Source organism: Primulina huaijiensis, chromosome 12 (assembly GCF_012295235.1).
Source record: "Primulina huaijiensis isolate GDHJ02 chromosome 12, ASM1229523v2, whole genome shotgun sequence".
NCBI classification, from domain to species: domain Eukaryota; kingdom Viridiplantae; phylum Streptophyta; class Magnoliopsida; order Lamiales; family Gesneriaceae; genus Primulina; species Primulina huaijiensis.
Genome location: NC_133317.1, coordinates 914,715 through 941,153, shown reverse-complemented (window position 1 = coordinate 941,153; position 26,439 = coordinate 914,715). Strand labels below are relative to the sequence as shown.

Below are 26,439 nucleotides of genomic sequence, written 5' to 3'. Positions count from 1 at the left end.
CACCTTTTTTTTTTTTTTATTGAAGTCCAATTTAATTTTTCTAAGCACATGCCATGATTAATTACTACAATGTTTGACACATGCAGATCTCACTTGGAGCTTTAATGTCTTCAAACTTGCAATTATACAAATATGGAGGGGACAATCTTACTTAATTTGGGCAAACTAATATTTTTTTAGTTCTCATGGGATTTTATATAAAAATAAATAAATAAATTTGAAGCCCCTTATATTTTTAATATGACACACACACACACACACACACACACACACACACACATATATATGATTTATAATTTTAATTATTCATAAAATTTCAGTCAAACATTAACTGAATTAATTAAAAAAGAGTTCAAAAGAAAAAACATTGATCACTTGATTACTTGATCAACGGCCGATGTTAGTTGGGAAGAATCGTGTTTTAGATATCGAATAACGACAAAACATGTGCGGAAAACAGTAGAGACACCTCGGAGACAAAAGTGAATAGCGACTTCGAGTTTTGTTTGTTACTTTCTTGGTGATATTGACGGACAAGTATATATCAATTCGTCAAATTCTTCGAAAGTACAAACCAATCTTTCTGTTTTATTTTTAATTTTGTTTTATCAACGTAAAATGACATAGAAGTCCTCCTCAAGTTTTTTTTTTATTTTAAAAAATCATATATAAGTTTTGTTATAGATATTAAAGTAACAACAATTATAAAATATTTATATTATCACACAAGCAAGCATAAATTGAACAAAAATCTCATTTAACAACAACTCCGTATTCGTCATTGCTTTGAAAAAATGATTAGCTCAAATTGTTATAATTAAGAGTCAATTATAATCGATTATAAACATGTTAAAATTTTATTTTTAAATCACGTGAGACAAGAGTATCACATCTATTTACTCAATTTTATCTACAATTTTGTGTATTTAAAAATATACATCTATATTTTATAATTTCAAACTTGTACATTAATATCTGATTTGGAAAGATTAAAGTTCTATTTTGGTCTAGTTTTTATAGAGTAATCCTACATGTACATCCATATTTGTACATCAATTTGTACAACACAAAAAATTCAATACAAAAATTCAATTTGCCAAAATCTCACTACATATTGAATACAAAATCTCGCGATATAACAGTAAAATCTCGCGATATAATGGTTGTAAATATCGCAGTAACGATATATTGGTTGTACCTATAGTATTATTCAGTTTTTTATATATAATTAATTGCTATGAAATTAATATGCTAGAGAAATATTGAAAATTTTACGTCATAGTTACTTCTGATTTTTACAGAATTGATTTCGAACCAATAGTTTTTACATTTTTTACAATCAAATTTCTTATAATATAAGTCAAATATACTTCAATACTATTATTACTATTTTTTTTAGTAAACGTTAAATACTATATCTGTATTTTAAGCATTTTATTGATTAATTATTTTAAAAAATGCGATTTGCCCACCAAAAAAAATTGGCAAAAACTTGTGTGAGACGATCTCACGGGTCGTATTTATGAGACGGATCTCTTATTTGGGTCATCTATGAAAAATTATTATTTTTTATGCTAAGAGTATTACTTTTTGTTGTGAATATGGGTAGGGTTGACCCGTCTCACATATTAAGATATGTGAGACGGTCTCACATGAGACCAACTCAAATAAGTTATAGCTAGCTAGCTCTATCCCTGATTTTACCACATATCATGTTCAAAAATACAATAAATTCTGAGCATGCATCCCATCATAATAATTAAGTTCTTTATAACTTTTTCTTGTAATTTTACAGTTGGGGAAATGTACGTACTAGCTACCTAGCTGGCCAATATGTATACGTGGTGGAAAATTTAATCTGTAGGACACATCGATCGTATGGTGGGATATACGTACATATGCATGCATGTAAGAAATTTACAAATTTCACCCAACTCTTTAATATTTTATTTACTTTCCTAAATAGCGTAAGGTAGTTGGTTTTTACAAATTAATATTTTAAAATTTTATTATGGACTTTTCTTTAACAGATTTTATATTAAAAAATATAATATATTTTTAAAAAAATTGCCAACACTGTCTAAAAAACTGTGAGTCTTGCAAGTTTGCTCAGACCACGCCTTTCAATACGCATCACACAATAGTTTGTCTGGTGGTTGCAAGCGAAAAGACACTTCATCGGTCCAGCGCCATTTAAATGTGATTTCCTTTTCTATTTATTATTAGCTCTCTCTCTCACACACACACACACACACACACACATCTATATTATGTATGTATACTATGCAATTGTTGGACTTGCAAATCTTATCGACTACCCGCTAGAGGCCTTCTATTTAAACTAGAAAAAATTAACATTCCCTCAAATATGATTACGGACTAACAATGCTAAGAAAATAAATATATGGGATTCATTTTAAAATGAGAAAATTATGTTTTTGATCTCACATATTTATTTTTACGATCAAATTTCGTTTTCATTATTTTGTATTATGATTTTTTTACGATAATTTTAATATGACATTGTATATGTCAGCACTACATTAAAGTCAACACTAAAATTATCAAAAAAAGATCGAATATTATGTATTAAGACTGAAAATGGATAACATCAATGACTAAAATATTTTTTTAAAAAAAAGAACAAATTAAAAATAAAATTTTCTCTTAAATTTGATAATTAAGTACATTTAAGTCTTCACATCATGTGGGCTTCAACGTAACTGAGCTTTAAGTTGAAAATAGGGTACGATGCTGTACAGGCTGTTGTACATGTAGTCCGACATCCATTTCAGCCTTCATAATACATATACATAAATGATGAAATTTTTGTGGATTTTCTTTTTACAAAAAAATCATTCATATATTTATTTTTAAATTTATTATATGCGGAACGCATGCTTTTCCATGTGACTCCAAAAATTAAAATTCCTAAAACTTGAGGTCACACCTAATTTTGGAATTGTAGGCACGTAACATCGAGTTTGTCAACAAATGGGCCAATTATTCACGTGGGATAAACACACATTTCCGGACAAATTTATTAGGTCACATGACAATTTAACGTTAACAGTACATAATGATATAAACCAAGCGATCGAGTAGCTAGTGCATATATTCCAAAAATAATTAATTATTTGGAACCAAATAGCAATTTTCCTCACCAATGCGAAAGTAGACCCTGGCGGGGTTCTGATCTGTATTAGGAAGATAATATATATACAATACAATAATATTGTATTAGGAAGAAACAACCACGCAACTCAAGTTTTGGCTAATGTAGAAAAACCGTCGCTAAGGTAACGTTTTTTGGCTTTCAAGAAACCAACTGTTTTGCAAATCAAGCCAGATTCAAAATCCAGGTATCAGATTGAAAAGAATCTCTAAATTTTAACACCAAACACAATTACAACAAAATCGTGACGAGTCTTTTATCATTTATATACAATACAATAATCTATTATTATTATTATAAAAGTTAACGATAAAAAAACCGGCATCAGCTACACATTATTGGTATCAAGCATCCCACTGTTACCCTTGGACGAATTATAAGGATCTATAGTAACCACTAGGTGGACTTGTGTAGGAGGAGATATAGCACCAATCGTTCCCAAAGATTTTACGGATTAACAAGCTACTAAATGTAAGCATTAACGGCCATTTTTTTCCTTTGTCGAAAAGAATCTGCTAAACCCGCGACCTTGTTTCTCTGGTGTTGGGGTAGATGAAGAAGATGAGGAACCTGATTTTGAGGGGTGATGTTTTGAATGACTCGAGTTGATTGGAGACCTTGGTGGGTTGGTAGCTTCAGAGTATGATGGATTAAACATATTACTGAATTGATGGGACTCTTTGCCCGTGTTATGTATACCGAAAGAAGAGACAGTATCCATTTCTGATGCTAGCAAATTCGCGCCACTTATGGATGGTTCGTCATCGTTTGAGACTTCAAATTTTTGAGCCTTCTCATCTCTTGCTGGACTGACAATCTCCGTTTGGGGACGGAATGCTTGCAACTGCTTACCAAGAAGAAATATTGTTTCTTGACACTCAGCTAACTTTTCTGCTGCAGCAGCCAAATCCTTATCCTGAGGTTGGATATTTGATGAAGGAAACAACTGAAATGAGATTATTAAAATCGTCAAACACATATGAAGTACCTTTCGCCATGCAAGTATGCAAGATATAAGTAAATCAGATAACGTCATTTTAATTTAATGGTTTCCTAGGGGAGGCATACAACGTTAAAAATTAGGAAAAAAAAGGTTTTCTTCTCCAGGAATGGAACCCAGATGACCATTGTTCGCTGAACATTTGTCTCCTAAAGGGATAGTTGATTGTAGGATCTATAATAATAGGAAAAACAATATGGCATAAGCCTAACCTGGCTAGTCTTGTCACCATTATCAGCTGACGGAAAACTTTTGATCCTGAAATGTAACATGAAGTCAATCAAGATCAGGAGTCAGGACAACAGATAAATTAAGACCTTGCAATGTAACAATGCTATCTCACGCTAAAAAATATTTAAAGATAATATAGAAATCAGGAAAACACACTCGACAAAAAAATAGAAACATACAACAGAAAAATCTTTCTTACTTTGAGATCAAGCTCTACAAAATAAGGCAAGAACTATCGTATTCATTAAAAAAATCGAGCTAGTGCAGAATCGTATGAGGAGAAGAATGTTGGTCCCACTTGCGGTAATTTGAGATAATAAAATTCGAAAATAAAGAATAAACTGGACACCGAGATTTACGTGGTGTCCAGTTTATTCTTTATTTTCGGGTTTTATTATCTCAAATTACCGCACGTGAGACCAACAAAGAAAACTATAGTTACCTTTGCAGCTGCTCTTGAAGATCTATACATTTCACTAGTGCATTTTGATGGCTCTTTTTCTCCTCTTGCAGCTCAATATCCAAACTTTCTATTTTCTCGTGAAGGAGATCAACTTCAGTTTGCAATTCCTCTGCCCGCGTTTCGAGTGATTTGTATGACTCAGCCATGCACTTGAGCTGCGTCTCAGCCAAGCTATTGGACTTTTGAGCTAATGAAAAATGTGACTTGATTTCAGATAGTTGCCGTTCAGTTTCTAGGAACTGAGATTTCGTGCTTTCAAAGTTTTCTTTGCATTCAGCAAGCTCCACAGCAAGACTATCCTTGTCCAACTTAAACTGTTGAAACTCCTCGAAAGAGCATTTCCATGATTTGGCGGTGGAATCAGAGGTCGGAACAAGATTCCCATAATGTGCGATATCAGGATCAAATGTCGAGTTAGAGAAGTTAGCATTGCCATTTGGATACTTCTCTCCTGATGAATCTGCTGCAGCCTTGTTCTCTGGTAAGGCAATCTTGTCTATACAATCAGAACTGCCAGTTTCCACTTCACTATTTTTGACTCCCAGGATATTGAAGCGCAGCTCACTAGCTCTATTTAATACATGAGATACATCAAGTACAAAATCATTGAGATTAATCTCACTGCTTATAGCTTCACTATATTTGGCAGAGAACCTATCAAGTTTCTGATTCAGTCCACCATCGGGAGATGTTCCCGGAATAATCTTTGCCTCATTACCAAGAATTATAATAAAGTCATAAATTTGAGAAAGAGCCGTTTCTAATTGTTGACTTGAAGTTTGAACAGTGTTGATACATGAGTTACATTCCCCAGTAGAAAGGCCACTCACCGACTTGTGATGCAAAGTTTCAAGCATATCCTGCATTATACACCTAACATCCTCAACAATTTTTTCAGTGTCATTTTGCTTATGCATTGATTCAAGTACCATTTGTATTTGGGATTGAAGCTTCACAAAGATCAGTGGGTCTGCCTGTAGTTGAGAAGTTGCTAAAGTGGCATCATCGTTAGGAGAAAGCAGAGCTTGCATTACTAGTTGCACTCCACAATGAGAATGAGACGTATTTACAGCACGACCTGATATATTTGAGCTTGAATCTATCCCATTAGATTCAGCTGGCAGGCAGGCAATTTTCTCCATCTCCAAAAAGTCATCCATAAGGTCCAGGTGATTTGTGTTTTGAGGCTTACATGGACCACCGGCATCCTTTCCCTTCTCAAGATGACATTGCTTAGTTGACAACAACGGAGTCCATGAATCAGTACAACTTACAACATCGTCATTTCCCTCTTCAGACATGGAGGTGAAACTACGTGGATTACTACTTCTTTTCTCACATAAACTTTCGAAAGCAACCTGAGAATTCGATCTTGGTGTACTCCTCTGTTCACCATTATGTGGCAGTTGGGCTTCTAAACACTGAAGTTTACTGCTTGTCTGGGCACACAAACTCCTAGAGGCTTGCAATTCACTGTTGCGCTTCGATAATGCTTCCTTCAGCATCTTCGTCTCTTCCTCCATTGCTAGTAGGCGTTCTGTGAGTAACTCATTTTCTTTCTGATACATCCGTGCATTGTCAAATGAAAATTCAGGCAGTTGGGACAAATGTGGAGAATGAGACTTCACTAGAGAGCTCCTTATGAAAGATTCTCCAAAATCTCTCTCCATGTTTTCAACTTCAAGTTTCATTTGAGCTACGGCAGCCGGACCAGGTAATTTCTTCCGAACAAGGCCTCGTAATCTTTGACACTCTGCTTCAAGCTTAGCAATTTTCTTTACTCCTTCCAGATGCTGCTTGTTCGCTACTTCAGCAGATCGCAAACTCATGTTCTTTTCCTCATTGCGAATTTCCACCTCTTTCCTAGCAATATGAAGTTCATACTTGAGAGAATGCACCTCTTTTTCATAGGACTCAATTTTGCTCTTCAAAAGTTCTATCTCATCTACAGCTTGTGACTTTTCATCACTTAGCTTGATTAACATGTTAGAGCGCTCCTGCAAAGATCTCGACAGTGCAGCATTTTCAGCAGCAGAATTCAATAACTCTTGGTCCAAATGAGCTATTTTAGCTTCAAGCTCATGCTTCATCTTGTCAAACAGCTTTGCTTTGCTCAAAACAACTTCATTCAATTTTTTCTCATGTTCTTCCTTCAAATTTCGTATTTGTCTCATGCACTCCTTGAGAGCCCCATCCAAATGGGTTGCCCGATCTTCGGCAGTTAACTTTAGCAGAGTAACGGATTCCAGATGATTTTTCAGAGTTGCAGTTTCCGCCTCAGCCTTTTCCCAACCTGTTCAAATAGTTGTTGGTGATTGGTTCCATAAGGAAAAGAATGTGTCATAATTAGCTGATACCTGAGACAGCCTCTTCAGCAACTTTGACGTGTTGTTTCACAAGGTTTTCTTTATCAGTAATTTCAGTATGAGCGTCCGATAACTTTTCATTTAGTTCCTTCACCTCATTATCTAAGACCTCTACTTCTCCCTCAAGAGACTTCACTTGATCTTCCAACCCAGTTAGATGGGTATATGATTCAATCGATATTTGAACATACTTCTGCTTTTTATTATTGTCTTGTTTATCCTGTTGGTTACCAGAACAATACAATGTATAACAGATATAGGCGAAATAAACACCAAATGGTTGCAACAATTCAAGGAGTGGATGGAAAACTAACGATCTATAGGAAATCTCGTCAAAAATGAACCGTAGCTTCTAATTTGTAGTAAAAAATAAAGAAAATAAATTACTAGTAAGGAAAAAAGAGTACAAATAACTGGGTAAGGAAATTATTCAGGCAATCCATATTTTATGTAAATGAAACAGGGGTGAGGAAGAAATACAAAGATTTGTATCATATGATTTAATCGACTCAACTTTTAAGCAGTAGAAAAATGAAATTGTTCAAACCAAGAAATTGAGACCATCAGAAACACTCTTTGAGAATACCAGTAACTGATCCTCTGGTTAGAAATTCGAAACACGTTGCAATTGTAACAAGCAAAAGATTGTACTCACAAAAAACAATTGACTACAAGAATATGGATCAACCTTGTTGATTTGAGTTGCACCTACGTCTGAAGGCACGGCTGAAGAGTCTACGGCTGCCTTTTCCGCTGCTAGCTTGTCAGATGACTTTTTCTTCCAGGGCCAACTCCTTTTATCCATAGTAGGCTGTCGAGACAAACAAGTTGTGAAACAAAAAGTTAAAAGAAGGGCCAAGATCTAAATCACTTGAACGGAGAAATGAAGACAAAGGTTAATTGGCAATAACAAACACCAAGGAATAGAAAGTACAGGTCCCAGGGAACAAACCACATTTTGTTCATCTAGTATCTGATAACAATTCATTTTACCACGCCAATCACATCATGAAACATAAATATTTCCAGTGAAGACTTTTAAACATCTTTTTGACCCGACGTCATGTTTATGGAGATCTATGGAAGCATTAAAGATGCCATCTCAAGTGTCCACAATGCTGCTAACTTTCTTAATTAAAATATGTAACTGATTACCAAGAGAAGATGGATTTTGAAAGTTTCGACTATCTAAATCTAGCCCATCTGCCCATGTATTAGCAATGGCCAACCAAACTAACTCCCATCTGCCAAAAAAACCTATGAGCCACAACTTATTTAAGCACCTCACGCATGTCATTCGGGACATGAACTTAAATTAAGAGTGAGACGAAATCAACAAACTTCCCATGAACAAGTTGGAAATAATCAAAAGAAAGTAAGGGTATACTTTCTTTGTACAAATACAAACTACTATTGAAACTTCGGCCCTTTAAAATTTCGCAACCAGCGATAGTATCCAAATAATAGATATATATAGCAATTGATTTGTGAAATCAAAAAAGGATAAAAGACCATTAACGATGAAGAAGCTTGGACCTGCGAAGTTATGAACATTCCCAGATCCTATGGGTGATAATTGGACGGCCAGACTAGCAAACGACAGATAACGTACTTTTAAATCTTCAATGCATTTTCTGTACTACAAAACTGTGGAAGCTATGAAAGCAAGCAACAAATCTTTATAATTAAAAAAATGTAGCGAGGACAAAAAAAAAGGATAGGCCACCAGAAACAATCAAAGTCGGAGTTAAAAACAGTGTCAGCCACTGAGATTGGCTAAATTGGAAACAGGTCTCATTACTCTGTCGCAGAAATTGGTCTAAATTGGAGTGGCACATCATTACAAGGAAACCACTGAGATATGATTTCAATGGCGTGAAGAATAGTTTAAGCAATTAAGCTGTATTCCAATAAAAGTACCCAAAAGATGCAACTACTTTCTTGCGTCAAACCTCAGTTACTTACATGTAATAGTTAAGAATTAAGAATTCCATATCCTCGATATCAAACAACAATTAAAAAAAACTCAGAAAACCAAGTACTCAACATAAATATATCACTACGAAATTACGAAGAAAAAACATATTTTTTCTATTATATATTTTATTTCGTGGTTGAGGACAGACAATAACCATCTGCTACAGATATACATGCATCCTCGATGAAAAAGGCAGTTAGCTAAAAATGGAATCAAATAAGACAACGGTATCTAAATACAAATCAACTAGGATTTCGATTCACAAGAATGCGAAACAGAAGCATATCTCCAACCGTCCAGCTGAAAATCAGATAAAACACAAACCCAGAAGCAAAGTCCCAAGAAATGTGGTAAAAGAAGGCAAATAAGATGCAGCGGCAGCGGTAAAAGAGAAGCCCATAAGTCTCATAACGGGAAAAAGAAAAGAAATATAATTAAAATATAAGACCGAAAATATTGCTTTCCACGGCACAGAAAACAAAGCGAACCCGAGAATAAGGAACCAGCCTCTGAATAATGTATCCTTCCCCCACTCAAGGATAATATCAGCAAAAACCACCAGGAAAAAAAAAATCAAATGTAAAAGGCAATCAATCAGATATACGCAACCCGTGCATGTCTTTTTGCCAGTGTATTCGTCAAATTCAAACCACTTACGAGCTACTGGTCAGTAGTGTTAATTCCAGCAATGCGGCTTCGATGAAAACGTTGGATTTGAGATTGAATGAAGAAAAAACAGGATCTGGGATTGAGAATGCAGTTGGTTCGGTGTCTGTTGAGCGGGTTTTGTAGAGAGAAAAAAAGTGGTGGAGGAATGTACTTTCAGTGTTTGGTGTCACTTGCTAGAGAAGACGAAGGAAAGGTCCAACACATTAGCCTTCCTTCTTTTTAATTTTTGAGCTCATAAAATATTATTAAAATATATTTAAAGTGTTTTTATGATTGGAAGAAAAGAATATAGTATATTTCATATGTTTTCTTTCTCATAATTAACAAAATAGAAATAATTGATGGTAAATTTTTTATTTTTATTTTTAATCTAAGTTCGATCATCATAAATTCCAAATTACTTTAATTATTACACACGAGATTATGTTGAAAAACAATAATTACTAAAAAAAACAATCGATCCATTGTTGTTATACAAACTAAAATGTTGATTACACAATTAATGTAACATTTTTTATATAAAGTAAAATAACGACCGATTTCAGTCAAAAAAAATTAAGTCTTAACATGGTAATTGTTGAACAAATAATAAATTATATGGAGAGTTATTGGTCTTTGTTGAATGACAGGATTGGCCTTGGGATGGGAGATGAAATCGCAATCGGGTGTATTTGGAGTTTGGTAAGCCTGCATCCGGACTTTAACTCGGCGGGTGCTGCCGTTGTATCTCATTTTAGAAACTCGCAAGTGACAACTCTACGGGCCTTTTCTTAATCTATCTTAAAAAATATTATTGAATAAAACTTCATTAATATTATCTATTATTTGAATAATCTACTAGATTTCATATATTTTCCTGTGTTGATTTATTTTATTCGGGCAATAATAACTCATTAGAAATGTATGTCTGAAATATCACACACAAACAACATATAACCCACATGTATGTATATAGGATAAAATTCCCTCGACAAAATAAATAAAGCTCGGGACCCAAAATAAATAGCGTCTTTAAAAAATTGAAATATTTAACCAGGAAATCATAATATGTAGAATTGAAAGCAACATAAAACCAATTAATGGAGAAGACCACCGGGGATTCTTTTTATTTTTAAATATACCCGAAAATGTCTCTTTTTTTTTTTTTTAATAGATTTACGCATGTATTTTATTTTATTTAATTTAAATGACCTTTACAAAACTATCATAAATATTTGGCCAAAATTATTTTTCAAATTATATCAGCTGTTGATGCATAAGTTGGACCACTGCGTCGATACAAAATATAGAGGCGAACAATTAGCGGTGAAGTCGCATTTGATGATGGCGCCCACAACTAGCACCTTCATCTCCCAGTCATTAATCATCTCCCAGTCATTAATACCCTCGAATCAAGATATCCGAATGTGCAAAGACTTTATGCAGTCCGCGATCATACGGAGAATTGAGAAACGCCATAGATCCGTCCAGTTCTTTTTTTTATTAAAGTTTTGTTTTAATGGTTTCTTTTGTACTGTGGGGGGTGGAGTTTTAATTAAATTAAATTAGTAAAAATTTCAGACAGTTGAGGTGGAGTCTGGTACGGGGGTTTGTGGATCATATACAGACCCAATGGGGGTTTAATAATAATAATAATAATAAATAAATAAATAAATAAATGAGCACCAATCTCATTGATTTGAGTGGGGACCGCTAACCAGGGAGTTGTCTTTCGTCGCTTCCACCGTACAGTAGGCTCACACGACACGCGTCGGGGTTGAGACCATCCTCTGTTTTTATCTCCTACGCTAAAACCTAAATTGGCGAGAGAGAGAAGCGTTTGTCGGTTATATAAGGATTTGCGCAAAATAGAGTAAGTTTTTTAAATTTTAATATCATATCAGAATTCATACACATTATTATATGTTTGGCTGTCTTTGAGTCACATGATAATATATTGTAAATTTTATGTTCCAATTGTTAATTCAAAACACGAGTAAAGTATGTTAAATGTGATGTATCGATAAATTAAGTCTTTAAGAGTTGTATATATGAATATGGACAATTCTCACTTGAGTTAGCTTTTGATGTTGATTTAGATCTAAAATTTCAATCTTAAGACAATATAAGAGCCAATGCATATCGTTATGTGTTAGACTATTCTATGAACTACTCGATGATGTCTTGTAAATTTCGCGTTCCAGTTCAGCTCGGACAATCATCTCTCTTTAAATCTTTGGGGTTTACTTCGGTTCGAGTCTCAATCTTAACAGTCAACAGTCTAACAACCACAAAGACACTGTGTGAGACTCTAACAGTGTGTTTGGATGCTTACAATTTTGGAATCGGATTTGAAAATCCATGGATTTAGAATCGTATCTTGTTTTTTGTTTAAAATCTATAAATAATATTTAGAAATTAATTTCTTGTTTTGAAAAAGCAAGATTTGAATTTGAAAATTTAAAATTTTACTAAAGCAACTTTAATAATATTTTACTTTAATCATTTTTAAAAATATATTATTTACGTTATTAAAAAACCAAATGATTAAAATTAATGTTATCATATATTTATCTGTACAGTTTCAACTATATATTTGTGTTATACAAAATAAATAAATTATTTCAAAATTTAAATAAATTATTTCTAAATCCTGTGAAATCCCACAAAATCTAATTTCATTTTTAAAATCCTATCCAAACTGTTAAAATCATGATTTACAAAACCAATTCTCCACAAATTCTTCCAAATCGTTGCTTTCAAACACAGTGTAACACTGTAAGCAGTGAACCAAACAATAAAAATAATTTTTTAAAAAACAAATTCAGATTATTTTGTGAATTTGGATTCGTAGTGTGTGCTTGGATTGTGAAATTTGAAATCATGTATTTCAATCCATGGGTTCAACATAACTGTTTGAATGATACTATAACATGTGAATTTTAAAGCCACCAATTTGTTAGTTTATGTAAATGTAACGATAGTTTCACAATAAAAAGTAATACTCTTAGCATAAAAAATAGTGTTTTTTCATCGATGACCCAAATAAGAGATCTGTCTCACAAAATATGACATGTGAGATCGTCTCACACAAATTTTTGCCCCGAATGGAATCCTTTCACCCAAACATTATCTCGATTGTTGGTTATGTGCTCATATCCTTTTACCATTTAATTAACTAAATTTCAAATTTGAGTAAATGATCAAACACTCCGGCAACAATTAGAATAAAAAAAATATTACAATTTTTGTGGAGGAAAGATGCAACATAGATTAGAAATTTTTAGTTGTATTAATTGTTTGTCTTTTCACTGTAAAACTTTTATATATATATATAAAAGAAGCAACTGAATTATTATTAATTAATAAATAAATAAATATTGCAGTTTAATAGGGAAAAATGGTTGTTTTGCTTTCAAATGAGTAACCATTTTAGGTGCTACTTAAATAGAATTCACCGTCGCATTCAGATTTTAAATTGTATGTTGATGACAACTGCAAAACACAGTACACCGTCACCGGCGCCTAATTCGAGGATCACAAAACTAACCATTTAATGAAATAAAGAGAAGTCAATTTTTACTCAATTGTTTTATAAAATATATACACACGACTTGTGTATTTTCTATCTTCACCATCAATTTGTTAAATCGGTATATACAAAATTAAACAATAAAAAAAATTAACAATTATATATATATATATATAATTGACCAACTTGGCTAAAATATGAAGCGGACATCTCAAGAAAGTTATCTCTCTCCTTTCTTAATCAGTTTCAAATTCGTCACCACACAAACTGTTGTGTCCACTTCGATGAGACATACTTACTTAGTACACGTAATAAAACATATCAAAATTATATATCTATTAGGTGAGTTTTTCTTCAGCAATGACTATAGAGATAGACACGATTAATAAATAATATATCAAAACTGTATAAATATATATTATTTAATTATTTTGTTTAATAATATCAAACCTGACTCAAGCCAAATCATTAATATTTGGGAAAATTATAATTTTGGTTCTATAATTGCAATTATCACAAACTTATAACACAAAATAGCTTGATTTATCATGTTGCACGACGTAAAATTTCGTATCGATAAAGATTATATATCTTTTACTCATTAAGTTTAGAGTATGTCTCTTGTGAGACGGTCTCACGAATATTTATCTGTGAGAGTGAGACGGGTCAACTCTACCGATATTCACAATAAAAAGTAATACTCTTAGCATAAAAAGTAATACGTTTTCGTAGATGACCCAAATAATATATTTGTATCACAAAATACGACACGTGAGACCGTCTCACACAAGTTTTTGCTTTAAGTTTAAGTTAGTTTTAAGGATAAGTAGTAAATGTAAAGTTTTTATGGTTGTGGTTTGGTGAAAATTACTTCAATTAAAGCCTATTAAAGCTTTCTAACAATTTTTAAGTCGAACAATTACGCCAACAGTATGGAAGGAAGTAGGAAGTACCATAAAAATAACAAACCACCATTTAAAGTAAAATAGTTGCACGATTTAATGAAAGTGTAAATTTTGGATTTGGGTGTGAGTAAATAAATAAATAAATACAATTAATGATTAAATTTAATAACTATTATGATGAAAAGGCCGCTAATTAATAACATTTAATTTAATGTTTTGAAATTAAAATCTATTAAATCTTGTTCATATATAAATGCAAAGCTTCAAATTGTTGAATGTTTTCTCTGTAGTCAAACTAGGGTAGCTGACTCATCAATTTCAAATTAAAATTATTCAAACAAAATTGAATGTGTGTATATATATATATATAGACTATTTACAATTCTCTAATTTTTCATGTAATTTTCTTTTATAAATTTTAGTTGCACATTGAAATTAAATATGATTCGCATTTATAATTTATTGACCTATTTAATTCACGCATAAATGTTTCCTCACGCACTAAATCAATGAAATATTTGAAAGGCTTATCATTACCATTTTTTTATTTAATAAAATAGAGGCTCCCACTAGCCACTAGCTGATTTATTTAATTTGCCATGAAAAATAAATAAACAAATTGCCAATAAAAACAAAGGGAGGTTAGGTATGAGTTAGCTCAAATAGAAAATTCAATTCCTCTATCCAGCTAGAGTGATAGAATCATATCATTTTTATAAAAATTGATTTTGCCTCTGTTACAAGTTTCATTAAAACAAATTGTGAGGAGTATCATTAAATTTATCAAGCATGATTTTCATTAACAATAAATAAATCCAAACACACATGATTATAATGTTTTTTTTTTAGTAATGTACTGCCCAATGTTCATGGAATTTGAAAGCTGCAGTCTCTGTCTGTATTAACCTTTTTTCCCCTCTTACTAGCAATGACGAGTGATCAAATGAAAGCCAAACATAGTCAAACATGGTTATTACCGATATGATGTACAATGATACCCAAAATAGGCATACGGATTCGGCCCGTGTTCAAAATGAAGAAAGAAAATGCCTTTGTTATCAAGTCATACACTCGCATTAGAAGACAAAGAACCTGAAATAAGTATAAAATTCCATGTGTCAGTATATGTACATGTGTTGGGTTTGATGTATTTATGATAGGTAGAAATATCTTGGGGAATAATGGGACGAGGAACTTGGGGAAGCTCCACAATTTCTTGAAGTCATCGACATGGAAACTTACAATCTTTGCGGAAAAGGGCTTTGATTAGCATAAAAGAGGGATAAGATTTGGAGGGAATATATATAATTATAATTGTTTTAGGGACCCTACAACCCATAAGTTCGATACAGCTTTAGTCCACTAGTTTACATAGGATTCGACTTTGCCTTTGGTACTTAAAACCAAACCACGTAAATGTCTCGACATTTTTACAATTTCTATGCATTGCCTTTTCTTGTTATTGTACCTTAAGAGGAAATTAGATTCGTACCTCAAAATTATTGTCGAATGAATTATTTCTGTTATAATTGGATGCAAACAAACTCGATTCATTGTTATGGAAATATTGGTCCCGACTAGCTAGTTTGCCATTATCTTTCCCTGTATTACCTATAACAATAAGTATTAAAGATGCCCAAAAAGATTTGACGAATTCCATAATACGCGGGAATCATTAGGCAAGGACTTGATCAGATCATCTAACCTGTTTAGTTATAGTAATTCTTCAAGTACCTAATTCATTATTCAAAGCTAATTAACAAGATGTTATTGTTAGCTTGACAATGGTAGAGTAACTAAATGAGACGATTAAGACAGGCTAATTAACATAATTGATGACAGATTAGACTTGTGTGATTGGATAATTTTGACTTAAAAGAACTGCATTGTTTTTGTCAAATGAAACCCAATAGGATTGTTCTTGGATCCTGTCTGATGAACCGGACTGCCGATCTGATGGACGACTCTCTGAAAGATAATTTTGACTCGAAACAATTGTTAGGTTTAATTGTTATTATTGACATGGAATTTCTCGCAAATGATTCATGCTTCAAGTTTGTGCAACCAATAAAAAGAAAGTGCGAAAAGATCGCTCGTGTATCATTGTTTGTACAATACGGGAACACTGATGGCAAAACAGCACCGCATGATATAATTTTGTCGCGATTTTTTTAAAACAAATTAAGAAGAAGAAGATGAAAAATTAGACATTCAGCTGGCATTGGAAAGGTACATTAATATCAAATATTATACAAATTAAATTGGGAAAAAAAAATATCATCGAAGTTTCGGTTGTTCTTTTTCAACATTTGCATTGATTAGGCGAGACTTAAATCCAAAATTTGTCCTACAAAATCAATTGCCGACTTACATAAAACCATATGTAGAATCCATTGATGGGATTTTGTCTGATTTCTCATATTCTTGTTATGATGAGTTAAAAATGGTCAATGAATTCTGGGATTTTCTATTTGTTTTGTTGCAAATGGATGTGTGTGTTTTTTGCATGAAGAGATACGAGGGTTTTTGCACGCACGGTGTTGTGGTGTCACCTTCACATGTTGGAAAATGAGATGACCCTAATCATGTGTTGAGTGGTTCACGTGTGCCAAGTTCCAACACAATCATGTGCCCACGTGAATTCAAGATCTGCCTCTGGGTCAGACCCAAAAGAAGTCGTGCAAAGCCCATTTAAGTGTTGAGATATAGATTTGGGCTGACCCGTAGTTTTGGACACTATTCGGGCTAAGCCCATTTTTCTTGCCCGCTGGGCAACAAACTCATCTGATCAATTATTAGTGTATTCTTGCTTTGGACAGACATGTGATCCAGTTGATGGACGTTTGATCTATATTTAAGAGTATGATTTCTCATACTTTTGTGGTGCAGGCCATGTATTTAAACGATCCAGTGTTAAAAAAGTGTTGGCCCAAGCTGAGGAGGAGTATGGGTTCGCTAATATTGGGCCTTTAGCCATTCCATGTGATGAGGTTATTTTTGATGAAATTATCGGTTATTTGTCCAACACCACCAACACAGCGCAGTTGGAAAGCTTTGGCGATTTTGAAAGGGATTGTAAACCGGGCATCCGAGGCAATCTTGAGTTTTGGGTTGAATCAAGGCCTCTTTTGCCTTGAGATTGATAAGTCTTTTTGCTGGTTTTAAAAAAATTTACAGCTCATATCTACTATCTAACTACTTGATAATGTGAGAAACAAATTTACTTTGGTCTCTTGGCACATATTTTTTCCAATTTACTGAAATAAATTGTACAAGAACTAGCTTGATATATACAGTTATCTTTAATTCATGATACTACATTAAATTATATTGTTTAAACTCATTAAATTAAGTGTAATAAGGCCATTTCAAATCAACAAAATGACATGAGTTGTCTTGGTAATCAGCGTTGAAAGGTGAACAAGATTAACCTCACATCAATCTTAACATTCTTAATTGCTTTGGTCATTAAACTTCTGAATACAATGCATTAGATCAATAAGCAAGAAAAAGAAAGAAAGAATCCATGTAAAATATGAATACTCCAACCAGATAATATTACTTTGAAAATAGGTACCAAATGAAGATCAAATTGTAATACTCCAGTAATCTGCCCATGATAGGTAAGGAAAAAATGAAAGGTTTATTAAGTAGATAGATAAGTTCAAACTCAAAGGAGTAAAACCTTGAAATTGCATCTCTTTATGCATCCTCTGAATCTCTTGCTAATTGAGTAGTCGATTGAAAGTCCAGAAAATTAATGCTGAAAAGGTTATTGTTGCTTCTCTTCTGCTTTTCTTGGCTGCAAATTTGGAAAAAGAAACGAGAAAAGAGATTAATTTTCACGGTCATGTCACACTTAGCATAAAATTATTGATTTGTGCTAAAAAAAAAAGGCCAGAAATAAAAAAAATTAATGAATTTTATCCAAGAAAGGGTCGCACACCACGTGCTCACCAAATTGTCCAACAAAATCATATTAACCACAACCTATTTCCGATCCCGCTCCAAACCCAGGCAAATCATCAAATAAACAAAAATCAGTACACAAGAACAAGTATCCCATCACCTTAATTCCAGTAAACGGTTGACTGATCTCTTCTTCGGGGATAACCACGGGCCATTTCTCACCGGCTTCGCGAAACATCTGCTCAGTCTCGAGAAATTGGCCCTTCTCGAGAATCAGGTTGCGGATTTTTTGCGCTGGAGTGGAGGTAGCTTCGAAGGTCTCCTCGACGCCGTTGACGAAAGTTACTGTAATCTTGGGCGGGAAATCGTCGGTGCGGCGCTTGACCTGGACCTGGCAACCTGGGTTCGATTCTTTGGCCTTGCGAGCATTGCACTGAGCTAAGAACTCCATGCACGATGCTATGCGTGGGTCCAGTGCGTTAAACTCGATCCTCACCTTCGACAAAAATTTCAACATTTTCTTCTCTCTCCAAAGGTTCAACAAGGAGAAGCGTCCAGAGGTCACTGAGCCGAGAACATTTGTTTGGGTTTTTTAATTAAATAAAACGGCTAATTACATATACTTTCCCAGAAATTTATCAAAAACTAAAAAAAATTCAACTAATTTTGAAAATTACATGTGAATCTTTTTAAATTTGTATCAAATTTAAATGACATTCGTTTATCTAAAAAAAATACATATAAACACCCATATATATATATTTTTATCCCAACTCCTTACATTTATCATTTAATTTTATCTTCTTCTTTTTTTTTTATATATTTTGATAAATATATTTGTTTTTTATTATTTAAATAAATACATAAATAAATAATAATAATAATATTATTATTATTATTAATGTTACAAAATTTAAAATTAACCACTATAATAATATTATCAAAATTAAATATGAAAGAATTTTGTTAAACCAAAATAATCAATAAAATATTGAAAATATTATAACTATATGGAAAAAAAACTAATAAATTCGAATGTAAAAATATTGAATTTTATTTAGAAACACGGTTTATTCATTTTAATAAATATTTTGTAAACATAATCAAAATCAGACTAAATAAAAATTGATTTTTTGAATTAATCCGCCTGTTTTTTTAATTAATGTACACCACGTTATAACTAGAAACTTAAATATAAAGCCTAAATTATTCAAATTTCAAACAAAATTTATCATATTTTAATTAAATAAGTACATACTTTCTAAACTGATAACCACCATTCTAAAAAACATGCAATAAAAATAAATTACAACAAACTTACAATATGATAGTAGAAGACGTCGGAGAACTGTGTACGAGCAAAAAATCAGCTGAAAAACGGCCTGAATTACATGTTAACAAAATTCATGATTAACTAACAATAAAAATCTTATCAAAAATCGAAGTAAAAAAACTTACTCCAACTCAAAACTAAATCGCCCAAGAGAGGAAAGCATTGAACAGAAAAATGGACGAATATATAGACAATTTGCGACGGTATTAATAAAACCGTCGCTAAATAGCGACAGCTTTGTCTAAACCGTCGCTATCAGCGACAATTTAGGCTACACCGTCGTTATTCGCGACAGTTTTAAAACCGTCGCCAATCTAATCGGCGACGGTTTAATAAACTGTCGCTAAACTGGCGACGGTTATAAAACCGTCGCTTATTAGTTTAACCTCGCTTATTAGAAAACCGTCGCTAACATTATTAGGAAAGAAAGAACGAAAAAACCGACGCTAATTTTATAACCCTCGCTAATTAGAAACCGTCGCTAAAACCGCCGCAAAATTAGGAAAACCGACGCAAACATGATATTTTATAACTTCTACTCGTCGACCGTTGATATGTACAATTTTTCAAAGAAAAAAAAAGAGAGAGAATACAACGAACAACGATAAAAAGAATATACAAAACCAATAAATTTTAGTACTTCACAAAGAACATTTCTCATGATGTGCAAAACCAAATGAGTCAGTAACCCCAGCTTAAATTATACAAAAGGTAGCACAATGTTTCCCAACTAGGACTTTTATAACAAAAATAAATAAATTCATCCACATGAATTGATTCTATTGCAAAGAAGATGAAAAAATGGACAAGAAAATAAACCATCACTCGATAGATTCATGAAGATGGATGCATATTGAATGCTCAAGTACCAGTAATCTCTCTGTCAATTTTAACCCTCTTGGCACTTTGAACCTCCGGAACACCACCAATCCTTTGTTGGGACGACACATCGTGCTGATATGGGCATTTAGCTCCATTCCTGCAACCCCTTGCGCTGTTAAAAAAGATGCAAGGCTTCATTATCTTTTGTTTCGAGTCTTTTAATTTTGCTACATGCATCGGCTCTTGACTTGTCCCCAGTGGTTGGTTGCTTTGTTTTGAGAATTGAGGCAAACTTTCCCGTCTTTCTTCTCCATGTTGCTGAATGAGGCTCTTGTAATAACTAGCATCCTTCACCAATGGAACTCCTGGCGAAGGTGCTGACATTATTACATCAGGTAAAGAAGGCCGTACATTCCTCATCGGGGGGTAAAAAGGTATACTTGCGGTAGCCATTGAAGGGGAGATGATTTCTGGTCTTGGAAGGTGAGTAGAAAGTGGTTCTCTTCTGTCGGTGGCAAAGTTGACAGAATCAAATGAATTCTTGGGTGGAGACCTTAAATTGGGTGTGTACTGTGTACTGGTAGATGGCGCATTATGCACTCCAATGGATGGCACATTCTGCAAGCTGTATGATGACAAATTAGATGCATGAGATGATGGCATAAGTTGTGTACTGGATGTTGTACCAGGTTGTCCTCCGATGATTGGCTGACCCTGAAACTTGGAGGAAGGCATGTTAGGCATTCCAGATGATGGCATATTCTGCGAACTGGAATATGTAGCATGGTTTGTCAAGAGTTGCTCGACCGTTTTTGGATTGCTGAGAATTTTCAGAAGTAACTCCCGATCGATCAGATTATGCTGATCTCCATTTGACAAGATTGAAGTCAAGGCAGCCTGTGCAGCAGAGACGACATCGGGCTCGACATCTGTAGATAAAATTTCATTTGTGGCAGTGCCATGAGATAAAATTGACGAATGGGACGGGTGCTGGGGATGTGAACTTGTGAGGTTGGTGGTGGTGGCCTCAGAGGTAAATGTTGTGTTATCCAATGCAGCCTCCTCTTCTTCAATTGGTGTGATAGGAACCACAGGAGTGTTTTGATCATTGACAATTGAGTCTTCAGCACACATTAATGCGGAAGGGCTGATGAAAGATAGAAGCTTAATGACTCACGCACAAAACAAAGGAACATGGAAGCATGAAAGATCAATTATCGACTAATTACCGTACTTTGGAGGAATAGCTGACAGGCGTGGATATACGGCTTCTAGAACTCTCATTTCTCGTTGATTCTGTGCTTCAATTTCTGTGCTCTCTTCCCCTGCGACCACTGACCATTCACTATTCACTTCAAACTGCGAAGAATAGAAATGTGAGATTCAGAAGAATACAATACTTCCACATCCCTGGCACACATGAGCACTACTCAAATGCAAAAGCTCAACTTTTCCAGTGACCATCGACAATGAAAGAACACAAGTGCGATTTACTTAATCTCTCTCTCCTCAACGTTACTCACTTGACGAGAGGGTTGATGGTTGTATTGATAAATCAAGGCTTAGAAAGTCAACTTTGTTCTTATTATGACACTGTAAACACAAAATATACACTTTGAATCCAAATTCAACTCTGAAATCACAACACATTGAAGATTTAGGATTGAAATCTGGACTAATAAATACAATATATTCCACAAGCCAACACCATATCATATACATAAGTCGGTACTTGGTAGTGTGAAACTATACAGGAAATCACATGGAGGATTTGATATTCTCTTAAAGATGATCCTAAGTTAGAGAATTCCAGCTTCACCCCTGCCAAGTCAAATTTATAACAGAACAAATAGCTCTTGAGGAACATGAAAATGAGTATCTACATCCTTAAAGATAATGGTTTAGCAAATAGATGGAGAAACAAGACAAAAACGGTAGACTTACTCTTGGAGGCCATCTCCACGTAACTAGGGGTGCTTGAGACAGATTAAATCTCCAAAGATTTGCAGGCTGGATACCTTCAAAGCCTGGAGGTAAATTGTAATCAGTTCCTGTATCCCCAGACTGGTCTGGCCACTGTGTCTTTGCCTGGAGGTGATCTTGTGTTCCCAATCCCACTTGTGAGGGAGATTCTTCGGACAAAAACAACCTTACCTACCAAAAGGACGCCACAAGTCTATTACATAGCAATTTAGGGTGAGAATTAGTAAATCTGTAACTCCACTACTACTATAATGGACAAAGTTATTTAACAGGACTTGATTGAAAAATTTTGCCTATGAACGCCTAGGGTATTTGTACATTTTTTATTTTATCAGTGTATTCATTTAACTGGTAAATTGGATGCAAACTCTACAGGCTATTTCAACAATGAGAAGATAGAGAAGAAACTACTAGTTTTACCGGAGAAAACAACTGTAGACCTACAATTAGCACACAAAGTTGCATCAGATACAAAGACCAAGGGCAAATATGCATGTTCCAACAAAGTGGACAACAAAACAAATCACGTCATTGAAAGTCCAATAGAGTCCACGCTCCAATCTGGGACACACTTTCCACACCTTCCCACACACCTTACACATAGAACCAACAATACAGAATTTCGTACATAATTGATGGAAGACGACATAAAATATCACAAATGAATGCATGAGAATAGCACATTCGCTAGGAAAATGCATATGAAGTAAGGATCCAAGTAACTATAAAGACTACACATCACAGCGATATCACAATTGAAAGAAAGATCTCACTCTCTCTTAGAGACGCACAATTATCGTCTATGTCACCAGCCATGCAGGAGATGCTGGAGCGAGACACCAATTTGACTCCAACTAAATTTGAGCAGGGGAATCGATATGCTTTTTCCAGGATGAAATGATTGGAAATTGCAAATGTAGCATAAATCCAGAATACAGCAACAAACGAAACAGCCAAAAGGAAAGAACTCTCAAAGGCAATTGTGAATCAAGTGGATGTGAGTATAGGAACACAGGGGGGTAAATTGATAATATTTTTACTATACATCTCTCGTAGAGAAGTGCGTTACATTATCTCTTTCATTCTCCAAAAAGATTAATGTAAAATTTATAGCTGATTATTCATTCGTAAACCAATACTTAGTATAATGTTTCGACGAAAACAAGACAGCAATTAGCCATTAATATACCTGGTGTGCCCACCAGGAACTGAACTCAATCAACACATGTACTAACCAGCACAATTTATTAGTGCATTTCTTTCATTTGTCAACCTCAAAATTTGATATTAAAACTAAACATAGCATAACAATCTGGAATCGGTAATGAAACAGCCAATCAACCTTCCTAGATACTTGAAATTAGTTTGTTAATCTTGTATCCAAAATTGGCAGTAAGAAAATGCCTTGTTTTTAATAAGTACCTCAGAAGAGTTTTTTGTCATCCCAACTATATTCAACTAATATTTGATGTATTAAAAATTTAAGAACGATATTGCAATAATTAGCTACACTGAATCCTATTTATAAACATCACGTAATCATTAACAAACATTTAAGGAAATAAATGTACTTGTATCAATATTTGATAATGAATCGATGATGAATGGAACCTATACATTTCACTTCCAGGCCATTTCAGCAAGAATGTCCCCTTTATTTCCAAAGTTTCGTTCAGTTCAGATACGAATTGAAATGAAATTTAATCCATTTAGTTCTCTTTAATAATGTCCCAATCAAATAATTAAGCAAATTGTTGAAATTAACATTTTATCCAATTAATGTCTGTCACGGAACAACAGAATATACAGACCATCTATAATTATTTTCGATCAACCTTTAATTAGATTTTTAAAGTTTCAGAAACGTCAATCCTTACCCCTTTCGGATAAAAATACCATAAAATTTAGTTAAAACAATCATTCAACAAGACGAAGTAACTGAAAAATCTTCACAAGATTTACCTGACAAAGATTAACATCTGAAGCCCAAGAGACCCTTTTCGATTTCTGCGATCCTCCCATTTTTTTCACATAAATTAATTGGATTTGAAATAAATATAGATGTCTTTTAAAAATTCAATCGCTTTTTGCAATCAAAACCCAACTTCCGATTTAGCAATCACTTATACAACACAGATTTACGATTAAATTTAATCGATTGCGTTTCAATTTCGTGCAACCATATATTGACACAGAAATACAAAGAAGAGAAACAGAGACGACGGGGAGAGTGAAAATACAAAGAAACCCTAGATCCTCTAATCTACTTTTTCTCCTTTTTGCCATTTTGCCGTCATTTTACCACGCTCTCGTCCTTGCGTGTCGTTTATATAGTTGTAGTTTGTTTGTTAGACACGCTCCAGTAGGACGCGTGGTAACCTGGGGAAAAACTGCTTTTGATTTTTTTTTCTTTTATTGTAACTTGAAACGTATGCACATGTTTGGTTGGTTCGATGAAATGATAAATAATATAATTAAAGACATGCAGGATAAGAAAATATAATTTCATACTTCTCATCAAAGGTACATCCATTATTTTTTAGAGTGGGTCTCACGTGAGACCGTCTCACGTATTTTAATATGTGAGACGGGTCAACCCTACCCATATTCACAATAAAAAGTAATACTCTTAGCATAAAAAGTAATACTTTTTCATGGATGACCCAAATAAGAGACCCGTCTCACAAATACGACCCGTGAGACCGTCTCACACAAGTTTTTGTCTATTTTTTATTGAATAGATCTTTTGTGAGACAGTCTCACGAATTTTTATCTGTGAAATAAGTCAATCATATCGATATTCACAATAAAAAATAATATTAAAAATAATATTTTTTCATGGATGACCCAAATAAGATATATGTCTCATAAATACGATCACGTGAGACCGTCTCACACGAGTTTTTGATTTTTTTAGTTATTTGACCCCATATAAAATAATTTAAATTTTGTAAGATTTCTTATCATGACTATTTGATATTTTTCAAGATGAAAAAAGAACTTTAGAATAAAAATATTTTCTTTGAAATAGCAGTACTATGACCATGTTAGCTTATAACCAAACAATATTTACGATTATAAATAATTGAGAGTTGTTTACAAATATGTTTGAGTTGATAGAGTAACGAATATTTGGTCAATAATCAGGAGTTTGATTCTTTCCTACCAACACATTCTTGAACGAGCTTGTTACATATGTTTTTTCAGTCTGTTTACTTTCATTTTTCAAAATCAGATCGGACCGATCGATTCGATCGAGAATTAGTAACTGGTCACTTTTTTGGTTTGGATCACACTGTTTCGACGGTCAAATCAGTCAAAATCAATAAAAACAGTCGAGAACAGGTCAAACCAGTTCACTATTTTTTAATTTTTTTAGAATTTAATTTTTTCTCATATTTAAAATCTTAAAATTTATTTTGATTATATATATGATTATTGAATTTTGTTAAAAATATTATTTTAATAATATTAAATTTTATTTTATTTGTATTTTTAATTTAAAATATGCATGCAATTACATCTGATATTTTGATTATATGTATATTGTTGTTTAGATTTAAATTTTGATATANTAATAATAATAATAAATAAATAAATAAATAAATAAATAAATAAATAAAAATTGAGAGCTCCGAAGTCGTATAATTTGAGGGAGAATCGTATAAGTTTTTTGATTAGACCTTATAAATATAATAAAGTATATGATTTTTTTTAAAAATAAATATAAATATTTTTATATCTAAGCATAACAACTAAGTTTTTCTTTAAAATATACTGTAAAAAATTAACTTAATTTGCCATTTTTCTTCAATGTCTACCGTTACTTGATATCATTAATCAAATTCCGATTTTTAATTAATAATCTATCTATATTTTTTCGAAAACATACTTAAAATTTTTTCGACCAAATTAGTTGATGAAATTATTATTTCTTTTCATTTTTCGTTTAATATCAGTAGATATTAATCGCATGTCTACACGCGAAACAAATATATTTGTTTTACTTGGAAAATAGAAGACAGCATGTAAGATCTATGAAAATAAAAAGATAGCAAATTATTATTAAATAATTGAAGTTCATTTCTAGAGAT

General features: G+C 33.2%; 3 protein-coding genes across 11 annotated transcripts; all 3 read right to left on the bottom strand.

Annotated features, from left to right (window-relative positions):
- Positions 1-3,348: 3,348 nt before the first annotated feature.
- LOC140989741 (filament-like plant protein 4) lies at positions 3,349-10,086 on the bottom strand. 6 transcript variants are annotated; one of them, XM_073459116.1, is made up of 7 exons: positions 9,871-10,086; positions 8,772-8,882; positions 7,924-8,046; positions 7,227-7,455; positions 4,849-7,162; positions 4,388-4,433; positions 3,349-4,121 (listed from the first exon to the last, which is right to left on the bottom strand). In XM_073459116.1, the coding sequence occupies exons 2-7, from the start codon at positions 8,787-8,789 to the stop codon at positions 3,654-3,656; spliced, it is 3,198 nt and encodes a 1,065-aa protein (XP_073315217.1). In that variant the 5' UTR covers positions 8,790-8,882; positions 9,871-10,086; the 3' UTR covers positions 3,349-3,653. The 6 variants fall into 6 exon arrangements, with proteins under 6 accessions (XP_073315217.1, XP_073315222.1, XP_073315218.1 ...); XM_073459121.1 differs by having other exon boundaries at positions 3,349-4,091; XM_073459117.1 differs by having other exon boundaries at positions 8,772-8,869.
- Positions 10,087-17,827: 7,741 nt separating this feature from the next.
- Positions 17,828-19,547, bottom strand: LOC140989742 (uncharacterized). Its single transcript, XM_073459122.1, has 3 exons — positions 19,529-19,547; positions 18,368-18,771; positions 17,828-18,100 (listed from the first exon to the last, which is right to left on the bottom strand). The coding sequence occupies exons 2-3, from the start codon at positions 18,722-18,724 to the stop codon at positions 18,071-18,073; spliced, it is 387 nt and encodes a 128-aa protein (XP_073315223.1). The 5' UTR covers positions 18,725-18,771; positions 19,529-19,547; the 3' UTR covers positions 17,828-18,070.
- A 601-nt stretch (positions 19,548-20,148) lies between these two features.
- LOC140989795 (zinc finger CCCH domain-containing protein 6-like) lies at positions 20,149-24,663 on the bottom strand. Of its 4 annotated transcripts, none has more exons than XM_073459203.1 (4): positions 23,119-24,663; positions 22,307-22,516; positions 21,597-21,696; positions 20,149-21,509 (listed from the first exon to the last, which is right to left on the bottom strand). In XM_073459203.1, exons 2-4 carry the CDS (start codon positions 22,317-22,319, stop codon positions 20,402-20,404), a joined length of 1,221 nt encoding a protein of 406 aa, XP_073315304.1. In that variant the 5' UTR covers positions 22,320-22,516; positions 23,119-24,663; the 3' UTR covers positions 20,149-20,401. The 4 variants fall into 4 exon arrangements, with proteins under 4 accessions (XP_073315304.1, XP_073315305.1, XP_073315302.1 ...); XM_073459204.1 differs by having other exon boundaries at positions 23,137-24,663; XM_073459201.1 differs by having other exon boundaries at positions 21,597-21,721; positions 24,308-24,663.
- Positions 24,664-26,439: the final 1,776 nt, after the last annotated feature.